Source organism: Phragmites australis, chromosome 2 (assembly GCF_958298935.1).
Source record: "Phragmites australis chromosome 2, lpPhrAust1.1, whole genome shotgun sequence".
Lineage (NCBI taxonomy): Eukaryota > Viridiplantae > Streptophyta > Magnoliopsida > Poales > Poaceae > Phragmites > Phragmites australis.
Window position 1 is genome coordinate 6,201,348 of NC_084922.1, and position 11,648 is coordinate 6,212,995.

General features: G+C 42.3%; 1 protein-coding gene across 1 annotated transcript; it reads left to right on the forward strand.

Annotated features, from left to right (window-relative positions):
- Positions 1-5,140: 5,140 nt before the first annotated feature.
- Positions 5,141-10,065, forward strand: LOC133896157 (uncharacterized). Its single transcript, XM_062336682.1, has 5 exons — positions 5,141-5,635; positions 5,763-5,868; positions 7,526-7,640; positions 8,388-9,488; positions 9,578-10,065. Exons 1-5 carry the CDS (start codon positions 5,419-5,421, stop codon positions 9,818-9,820), a joined length of 1,782 nt encoding a protein of 593 aa, XP_062192666.1. The 5' UTR covers positions 5,141-5,418; the 3' UTR covers positions 9,821-10,065.
- Positions 10,066-11,648: the final 1,583 nt, after the last annotated feature.

The window sequence follows — 11,648 nt, forward strand, 5'->3', positions numbered from 1 at the left end:
CACCATCTACTAGCATTCAAGAAATCGGCTTTTCATCAATATGTCCCTTGACATATAATGGTCTCAAATGTTGTCTCGATTCTTTAGTCTTCTCAAATATGACCTTTTACGGACCAAGATTTAGTTGAGCAACCTCTTCATCAATGACTCAAAACTCTGAAGGCAAAACAGAAACCATATTAACATCCATAATATCATGAGGTGGAGTATCATCTCTAATTACCGAAGAGTCTTCTAACATGTCATCCTCATTATCACTAAGTGTCACAATAGACGCTGCAACTTGCTTTACTCTCTATTCTTTCCGAATAGGCAACATCGGCTTAATTTCATTAAACACTTGATCCCTCATCTTTTCAGCTTGAATTTCTCCCAACTCTTGCTTGCGTGGCCTTTGTAGCATTCTCTTTTGGGAATGTGAGAGATCTCTAGGACACCATCAATGTTGTGGTTTAGTCCCGGGCAGTAAGGATATCTTTTTCTAATCTTCCGATTGTCCGAACTATCGATCGACTTAGCACTAGAAGTGACCTCTTCAACCCTTGATGCCATGAGTTGTGATGCTGATATAGGAGACACCAATTTGGTCCTAAGATCAGTACCAACTACCTCTACAACTTTCTCTTTGTTGCTGCCTACCAAACCGTCACTAACCAATTGTTTTTGCACTTTGTTTTCATCAACAATCGGCTATTTTTTCTCCCTGTACAGATCTAATTTCTCATTAAAAACGCTTGTATTCTTCACATGATATACCTTTTTAACTTCCTTTCTATCCCTCTCATTATTTGACCGATTACTTATTAAATCAGTCTTGTCTAGAATGAAGTAACTGGTCGAATACGGAAGGTCGTGGTGCTGTCCACCCCGGATGGAATGATGCAAATGACATAGGAGGTGGTGCCCAAGGTCCACACCAACCCTATGATGGACATGAAGGAAGCACCATAGGAGGAGGTCCCCATATCATAGGCATTGGTGGTCCGAAATGAGGAAACAAAGCTACTGCAATATTGTCATTTCATTGCCTTTTTCTCTCCCTAAACTCATGTTTCGGATGTGATCTTGAACGTTTAAGAGTATTTGGCCGGTTGCCTCCTTTTTGGCCGGTTTTTTCACTCTCATATTTACCCAAAAGTGCACTAAATATAGGTTTTGGCTTTTCAAATCTCCTAGTGACATTGCTCTTGTCCTCATTTACCTTCCAACAGCCAACTTCTGGACTTTAAGGTTTGATCATCCTTGGCCTCACATTATCCTCAGTAATGATCACATTCTTGCCATTAATCGATTCAACTTGAGATGGTCGAATCAAGACCTTCTTCCCCTCAAAGTCCATTATGTTGACAGGGAATGAATCATTATCTAGCTTTATCTTTGGATTTTCGGCAAATTTCAATCATCCTTCATTAATAGCCAATTGAACCTGTCAATGGAAGACATTGAAATCATTAGTAATAAGAGAATATGAATTATGTCACTTACAATATGCACGCTTTTTAATCTCCTCAAGTGGTGGAATATCATAATTAGGAGGAAAATTAATTTGTTTTTCTTATAGAAAGATATTGAATATCCTATCACACTTAATAACATCAAACGTAAATTTTATCTCTTCTTGCCGATTCTTTTGTGGAGTCGGCTTTAATGTGGAGCATACAAATGATTTAGATTTAGATTTCCATCCCTATTCGGCTACACACATGTCTACACTATCATTATCGGATGAATCATCCTTATATTCAACTACATTAACACCCGAACAATCCACTTTATGTTTTTCACTAATTTTTTGAACTTTTCTATGTTCTTTGGCACAACTTTCTTGAGCTAGAGCTCGCTGCAAAACTTGGTTTACATCTGAAAATTCTTGCCCCTCTAATCTCTCTTTAATGTGTGCATGCAACTTGGCAAAAGCTAACTCAGCTAAATCTCTATCGGATAGCCATACATTGAAACATCGGTTTTTAGTATCCTAAACCTTCGAATGTATTCAGAAACGGACTTGTTATACTTTTGTGTAACCGATGTCAAGTGAATTAACCTCAACTCAGTGTCCCTAGTATAGAAATATTCATGAAATTTTTGCTCAAGTTGTGCCCATGCATGAATAGAGTTAGTCGCAAGTGAAGTAAACCGAGTAAAAGCATTTCTGAAAAGTGACAAAGGAAATAAACGTGATCTTAAAGCATCACTACTATGGGCTTCACCACATTGCGCAAGAAATTGTCATATATGTTCTATTATGGTTCTACCATCTTCCCCATTGAATTTAACAAAATCAAGAACTTTAAACCCACGAGGATATAGAATTATGTCATAATAATCAGGATATAATTTTTGATAAACATGCGATTTACCTCTGAGTGCTACCCAAAATATTCCCTCAAAATATTAGTCATTTGCTCTTTAATGCTTTTAGGCCCCAAAGTGTTTCGGCCATGGGCTAATTGGATGACACATTAGCATATGGTTGCGGCCTAAATGGTTGTGGTTGTGGCATATCGTGAGAGTGTGAAGCTATATGCTGCATGTGTGGAGTATTTTGTGAAGTCACATTGAAATAAGTATCCGACAGTGAATCATAAGGTATGCCAGTACATTGTGGGGTTATAGGAGGTGTGCTATATACCATAGTGTTGTAGGGAACTAGTGGCATGCTCGCTGAAATTTTATTAGCTCGGCTATTAACCGCTTGTGGAACTAAACTAGTTATGCCAGATGAAGTGCTAGGAACCGAAAAACAAATGAGGAAACCTCCGACTTACTGGTACTCAATATATTAAACAGAGGTGTTATCATGTTGGTCGAATCTTCATTGGCTCGGTTATGGGTTTGTTGCATAGACATATTTTGTCATATAGGTAAATGTGACATAAATTGTGCCGATGAACTTAAAGATGCTTGCTGAATTTTGCTATTATTATTGGAATTCAAGGTACTAGCATAATGAAATTGGGGATTTTTTTATACCTTTTTTCATCTTGCAATTCAATAAATAAAGACCTAACACGACTAGATAGCACGTGATCTAGACTTTTGACTAATGTTTCAGAATTATTAAACATAGCAGCACCAACAGATTGATCAACTATATATGCAATATGTTCTTGTAAATCATGAGTAGAATTATTTACATTGGTCTTTACCTCATGCTTGGCACGAACAATTGATATTAGATTGTCCTTCTTGATGACGCCTTGACGTGTGTTTTGATAGCATGCAAGCATCATCTTCTCCACCTCCTGTTTTTGAGCTTCAATAGCTTGGCGATTCTCCTTGGGAAGCTCCTCAAGTGTCGGGGCGATGATGTTATCAGGGTTGATTTAGGTCCCCTCTTGAAAGACATGGCGCATCAATAAATTGCAGAGAGTGAAGTCGCCGAAACCCTAGATGAAGATGTCAATGAAGAACCGTCGTTCCCTAGCGGAGTTGTCAATTTGTGTTGGTGCGGAGTTTGGTAATCATGTGCAACACGAATCTGTCTTGGATAACTATCACTTTTCGCAGCGACACACGACTCGTTTACGAGCAAACAAGCAAAGAATTTTGACTGGCAACCTTAAGGATCGCCACCGGACTATTTACAAGTAAATCGACAAAGAACTACCACTCAAATCGCGGGGGCTCAAAGTAGTAGCGAAGAACTACTCTAAAACTATCTTAATATGCAGGAAGTGAAGAAAAATGAAAAGTAGATGTAATAGTTGCGATTGACTGAGTTATTGTTGCAATTGGCCTCCACCCTCAACTATTTATAAGGGGATGTGATCTTGGTACTAGAAAATTAAAGTATTACTCTATTCTAACTCTAAACACGCTCTGTTCGGCTAAAAACATGAAAGGAATCCGAACAGATCTACGAATCAAACTCGAGTCAGACTCGAACTGAACACCGAATGGTTCGGTAAGAATAAACTTTTGATCACCGGATAGCTCGGCTGGACCCCAAACTCTTTCATAATATACACCGGATAGTCCGGCGTTTGAAATACACTCACTGGAGGCTATCGCCAGACTAATATTTGCAGAGAGCAAATCCTGCTACAAAAATTTGAAATACGTGCACCAGATGATCCGGCGTTGACACTGGAAGCCTTATCGGACTAATTCTCGCACAGAGCAATTTTCTCTACAAGTTTTGCCATTGAACTCACTGGATGATCTGACGCTACCTCGGATAATACGCCAGACTATTCTTTGTAGAGAGCAATTCTCTCTATGTGATTCAAATTATAAGCAATGGATAGTTCGACGTTTGTACTAGAACCCTCGTCGGACTATCTTTTGCAGAGAATATATTTTCGACAAATATCAACTTATAAGCACCGAATAGTCTAGCATTTGCATCGAAGCACTCGTCGGACCAATTTACACATATAGCATGTTTTCTACACATAATCCTTTTTTACTCACTAGATAGTTCAGTAATCACACGATCTTAAATACCGGATTATCTGATGTGAAAAAAAAGTCTAGCTGTGGGTTTTTTTTTCCCGCTATCAATAGGTTTCATGTACATGTTGACAAAAGGAGCTATTTGGTCTGATTGTCTATGTCGTCTCATATGTGATAAGGTCGTTTGTTGTTTTCCTAGAGCAAGCTGGAAACAAATCATAATACGATCCAGGAGTTGTTCTAATTAGTCGGAATTATTTGTTATTGATCGGAACTTCGGTAGTTGTAACCACCGCTTGCACAGTGAGCCAAATAACTAGAGATTTTTAATTGTCTACTCAATGAATAATAGTAAAAGACCAAGCAAGCACTCGGTGAATACAATACATCCTTGTTACGCGTTACTATTCTGAAGTAAGGGATTCACATGTGAATTTACCAAGTCAGAAGGACTGATTTCTCTTCCGTGTTCACCAGACCTGTGGCCATAGCATTTTAGACTTATCCATTTATTTTGTATTAACTCAGCCCAGGTTGGATAGTTTGTAGAGTTAGTTGTATCTTTTACTCACAAAAATTAAATTCTAGCTTTGGTTTTTATTCGTCTACAAATTATACTGATGTATTTAAAAAAGCTCATCCCAACCTATAACAACAATAATAATGAAAAAAAATATAGAGTCAGAGACAGACAACAGTCCTCCCCTATCCACAGTTCAAAACTGAAATTTATCAAATTAATCCCCGTACCTCACCCAGTTCAATTTCAAACTGCAGTTCAGCTCAAAATTTTGAAAGCAAAGCCAAGAAGGCATCATAGCTCACACACCACACTAGAGAGCACCACAAGAACGAGACAAAGGGCGGGCATCCCCATCCACCGCCACCCCCCGGCCCCGGCCGCTGCCGTTTGCTTCACTCCCACTGCTGCTCCTCGCTCACTCCCCCACTCCGCTAGATCTCGCCGGAGCCCTAGTCGCAATGCCGCCGGTGCCGGCCCCCGCCTAGCGACGCGGATCGATGAGCCGGGCGGCCATGGCGGACGGCGGCGAGGCCAGGGGGCGGACGCTCGGCGCGGTCATCAAGGAGAAGGACGAGGAGCTCGCGCTCTTCCTCGAGATGCGCCGCCGCGAGAAGGAGCGCGGCGCCGCGGCCGCCGAGCAGCTCCTGCTCTCCGGCCACGGCGACGGCGCGGCGGGGGACGGGCTGCTGCTCCTCGACCCGCGCCCACCCGCCGGTGAGGGCTCCTACTCCCGGGCTAGCTTCTCAACTGCCCCGGCCGTTCCTTTGCATTTTTATCTTGATTCGTTTGCGCGAAAGCCTAGCTTATTCCGGTTTGGGGTTTTGGTTCCGTGTGGTCGAAGAGCCCAAGGCGGCGGCGTACAAGATGACCGGCGGGTTCAGGAGGGCGCCCGGCGGAGCTGACGACTTCCTCCATGCGGACGGTGGCGACAAGAACGATTACGACTGGTGGGTGTTGTTACTTCTCAAGTTACTCGCATTATCGAGTAAATTGGTGTTATTTCAGTTGCGCGTAACAAAAATATCGGTGCCAAAATGGTTCTAACTAATTCGAATCATGCCATTGTGAATTTAGTATTCTGGGTGTTTAAGCTGTGGAATATTTGGTGCAGGTTCCCTAGAGCTCGATTTCTCACCTTTCTTGCTAAATGCGAAGCTGTTCTGATGTGTTGTAGCTTCAAGAGTAAGAAGGAAAAAAAAAATGACCTTTGGGGTTTTAGGAATTGCAAATTGATTGTTTGGGGGTTCTAGCCTTCTAGGTGATCTCAGCTGATGGTTCATTCTTCAAACTGCTTTGCATTTGCCGTGTTCTTATATTTCTGTAATTTTGCATTTGCTTTTTTGGGGGTGAATTTTGCCTCTGCTTTAGTACAGTTTCATCTTATTTCCGTGCTTTAGTCTGTCAAATTGTTGATGCCACGGCGATGCCATAAAGTTTGGCTTTTGTGAAAATTTAGGGATGTTAGTTAGAATTTAGCTGATGTTGCTTGAAAGGTTGGGTTGTGGTGGTTGTTGGAGGTAACAGTTGGCTCTATTGTGGTTTCTACTTCTTTCTTTGATTACTTGCGTAGTTAATGCGCGCCTCATAAAGTTATGCTATCTGCTTGTGGAGTTGTCGATTAGTTGAGTTTTAATTGATCCCATTTTCTTCTCTTTGCCTTATGGTTGGTTATCTAGTTAATGTGTCTGCAGCTTGGCGTGCATTCTGTGAATTTGGCACTTTTTTTGGAAGATGCAATAGTTCTGTATTGGACACACGTTTCAACATTGGATACCTTAACCTATGCCCTACAGGCTACCTATATTGGGCCTAGTTGATTTGAAGTGTATTTGGTTGGTGCAGTACTACAGTTTGGTTTGTTTGCTAAATATATGTTGAGTTCAATGCATCGAGAAATGTAGATGCTTTGGGAATATTGAGACATATTGTTGGGTTCATGTTGGTTTCAGGATATTTTTTAGTTGATAGGGTATATGTTTTTGGAGTATTTTGATATCTAGGCGGCCATCTTAACACTTGAAGACGATTTGGTAGCTATGAGTTTGACTATTGGACTGCTTGTGCTGCGTGGTTGGTTGGTGGCAGTTGGGCTATGTAGTTCACATGATATTTTTTAGTCCTTGTATGGTTTGTTAAAATGCTGGGTTGGCTTCGTGATTTTGTTTGGATCGAGTTAATCTGAATGGGCAGTGATGCGAGTTAAAGTGATTATGATGAGTTTGTGAGGGAACCGATCAATTCAGCTGTACAGTGCCTGCATATTCCATCCAAACTGTGCAATATCGGCACTAAAAAGTATGAGAGAAATAATTGTATTGCTGCATGAGTGTCTTTCTAGAACACTTTATTAGTCAGTGGAAACAATCTTCTTAATATATATTTATATCGCTCATATGCTTTGTTCATCCACCATTTGATAACCTCAGATGTCTTCTGAGACTTGGGTGGTATGTTATATATTTTGGCTGCTTCTGTTGCTAGCTTCTCTATATCCAGCTTTTAAATTCATTCTGTTGCATTCTATATTTTATTTGGAGGTCCCTTCTGGACTGCAGTTTTGAAATAATTATATAACCTTTCCAAAATGAACTTGTCAACTTTCAGGCTTCTGACACCACCAGGAACTCCACTTTTCCCATCTTTAGAGGCTCAGTCGAAAAAGTCTCCAGTGGGCCAAGTTGGAACCCCAAAGACTCGTCCAACTGCCTTAAAATCAAGGGTGAGTCATTTGAGCATAAGCTGTGCTTTAGTCCTTGATTTCTATTGCAAGCAATACTTCTCAGCAATGCACGTAATTCAGCTAAAATTCCCGCTCTTAGTGGATATGGAATGATTTGATCTGACTAAATCTATACAAAAGAGAACCGAGTGATAGCTGAGTTGGTAGAGTCTCCCGGTGAGGAGGCCACCCACCCGGGCTCGAACCCGGGTGCTCGCAAATTGTGGGTACCTCCCTGAGAACTGGTTTCAGTGAGTTTCCTGGCCAGCCAGGGTTCAGTGCTCCCCTTCTTTAAGACAACCATGGGGATGTCATCTCCCCATGGTCGAGTTTTTTTTTTAGTTCTGTACAAAACTCTAGAGTAAAGTAACATCACATGATCTTTTTAAGTTATTTCAGATTTTGTAGGACGGTCAAGCTCTCCAAAGATGATCCATTGTCTGCTGGACTTAACAACGGATATACCTCATAGATAGCATTTTGTTATGCATTTTGTGTATTTGACATGAAGTGTGCTTTTGGGCTGGCCTCTGTTAACTGAAAAGCCTTTTACTTGTCTTTTATCTGGAAAGTTCAGTGATGAATCGAATCCTATACTGCATCGGTAATTTATATTGTTTATTAGAAATCCTTTTTATGATTTACATTTTGTGTCACATTGCTTTCCATAAGTATGGTACAATCATAACCACTACATGGTCATATTCAGTAACTTCCTGTTATACCTTCTCATATATGGTATTTCAGTTGGCCAATCATCCAGATCCCCCATCAAGATCCAACCTCCCATTAAGATCAGCATCATCCAACAGTTTGAACTCAGCTGCTACAACTCGTCGACCGCCATCATCTGGAGGGCTTACTTCTAATTCATCAAGGCCTTCAACGCCAACTGGACGCCCTGCATTGACATCTAGCTCCAAAGGTTCAAGACCTTCAACCCCCACTTCCCGGGCTACTGTACCTACCAAAACTGGAGCTTCTGCCCTGAGGTCATCAACACCCACTTCCAGGTCAACACTTCCTTCAGCCAGGTCAACCACCCCATCCAGGGTAGGCGGCCCTGCTAGCAGTACATCAGCTCCTTCAGGCAGAGCATCTGCACCCGCTGGTAGGTCATCAACGCCTACATCAAGGTCATCAATACCTGCTTCCAGGTCAACCACACCATCATCCAGGTCCTCCATACCGGCACAAAGCAAGCCTACATCAAGGGCATCCACCCCAACAAGGCGGCCTTCTGCACCTTCTGCCCAGCATGGTAACTTGGCCGCACCAGTTAGATCGTCCTCGATCTCCAAACCGGTATCTACAATGTCCAAAGGTTCTTCACCAGCAAAAACAGCAGTGCCAACACCTTCAAGAGGCAGCTCACCTACCGTCAAATCAAGACCATGGAAACCATCTGAAATGCCTGGCTTCTCTCTTGATGCGCCTCCAAATCTAAGGACATCGCTACCAGAAAGACCAACCTCTGCCACTCGGGGTAGACCTGGGGCGCCTAGTTCTAGGTCTAACTCTGTTGAGAGCGGGCCGGCTGCTCGACCAAGACGGCAGTCTTGCTCTCCTTCCAGAGGAAGGACTTTAAATGGTAGTGTACCTTCAGGGAGCTCCATGCCGGCAGTGAGAAGATCACATCTCAACGGAGGTGACAGTGTGAACCCAGTTCAAATGGGTAATAAGATGGTTGAAAGGGTGGTGAACATGAGAAGATTAGTTCCTCCAAAACATGATGATCAAAAGTCCAGCCTCAACAGTCTATCTGGTAAATCGTCAAATTCTCCAGATAGCTCTGGCTTCGGTAGGACATTGTCAAAAAAATCACTGGACATGGCACTTCGGCATATGGTATGTTTTGCTTTCCCCCTTAGTTTAGTTAATAACAACAATTTCTCCGTTAAGTTAATTGAACTTGAGGTGTTATATGTTGTAACCAGGACATAAGGCGCAGCATTCCAAACAATTTACGGCCTCTTATGACAAGCATTCCGGCATCATCTGTTCATAGTGCACGATCAGGATCCACAAGGAGCAGACCAATAAGTGTTTCAGACTCACCTCTCGCAACAAGCAGCAATGCCAGCTCTGAGCCGAGCGTCAACAACAACCTGATGTGCCTGGACAGTATTGATATCGATGACGAGTTGTGCAGCGAAAGAGCAGGACCCTATGGACGGTGATTCACTTATTTGCAATATTATAAAGGCATGATTCTGATGAAATTATTTGACTACAGAATGTTCAGAGCGGCAGGGTAGAAGATCTTCTCCAAGATGACCCGAGGAGCCTTATTATCTTGTTATATGTAGGTTCTTTGAATGCCCAATATTTTATCCAGTTTATTCATGTCATGTCATGAGCTGCCCCATGTGCAATTTCAACGCTGGACCTTATATGCTATTGAAAAGTGTCCTTTATGTGTTAATATCCTGAGCAATTTATTATGAGCGCTTATGGTTAGCTTTAGCTAAGTCGGCTGAGACCATCTTGGATATGCAATCTGTGCTTCACCCTGTGAACATATTATATTTGGGCACTGGCTGAACTGTGTCGTAGTTCACAACTTTTGTGTCGGCAATGTGAATTTCTAGCCGTTTCTCTATGTTAGTATGTGTAGTGGAGTTAACAAAGATTGACTAGCATCACTGCCAAAGTTCTTAAAGGGTCTCAGCCAAAATGTGCAGAATCTTGCGCGTTTGAAAAACCTGATAAAATGATACTCTGCCAGGGATTGATTGCTCCTTCTATTGATAAGCCACAACTAAACACAACAGTTACAGCCAAAACATTGTACTCTTATACTGTTCTACTCTGATCAACCAACCTACTAAAATACAACAGACAAGTTACCACAACAAAAGCTCCTGTGAACATATATAGCGAAGTAAGCAAAGAGCTCTTTCGTTTGCAGCCCAGCTCTGCTCGAGTGGTTGGACAAAAGAGGAGGCAAACGAAAATATACAGGTCCAAGTGCCAAGTTCTGATCTCTGATGAGAAAATGGTGCAGGGAACTGATAATCTTGCTCTCATAATTGGAGGACAGAACTCTAGTGCAAGCTGCCCACTTCCGATTTCAATGCCAGTCGGAGATGAGGGACTTTCTGATTCAGGAGTTTAGCAACTCACCTACATGATCGGCGGATCAGGCAGTGGCTGTGAAAGGGCAGCCCCGCCACACGCAATGAGTTTCTTATGCTGGAACTGTCGTGGTCTGGGGATGGATGCAACAGTTGGCGAGCTAAAATGGCTCGTCAGTAAATACCGTCCCTCCTCTTCCTTTCCGAGACGAAGATGAGGGAATCAAGAGCTCGAAATTTCAGGTGGTCATTGAGATACTCAGGTGCTTTTGCGGTGAGTAGTGAGGGTTTGAGCGGTGAGTAGTGAGGTGGTCATTGTTTGCTTCTTTCCGTGCCAAGTCGTCCGGATGTCAACGGGATTGGGGTTTCTCGTCTTTCTTGTGTTGCGCGTAAGCTGGGCTCTGTGGGTTGTATCGCTTTGCTTGTTAAGGTTTTCAGGCTCGATTTTCCTTATAAACTAGATCATTTTTTTCTTAATGCAACAATGCATAGTTCTCTTGCGTGTTTGAAAAAAAAGGGTTTGAGTGGTGGACTAGCCCTGTTTTGGTCCTCCTCTTTCAGTTTCATTGAGAGCTCTCTCCACTCAATTAATTGACATCATGGTGAACAGAAGATGGGGCTGAGTGGCGCACAACTCTAGTGTCTGGGGAACCAAGGAGAGATTTAAGGCACATTTTCTGGGATAGGCTCCGTTTTTTGAAAGATCAATGGAAGGGACCATGGATCTGTGCTGGGGACTTTAACGAGGTCTTATATGGAGATGAGCACATGGGTTTTAGGGACATGGATGAAAATCAAATATCTCTGTTCAGAGATTGCCTAGATGACTGTGGGCTTATGGACATAGAGTATATTGGCCCCAAATATACATGGTCTAATCGACAACAGGATGGTATGAATATCAGAGTTAGACTAGACCGAGCAGTAGCAA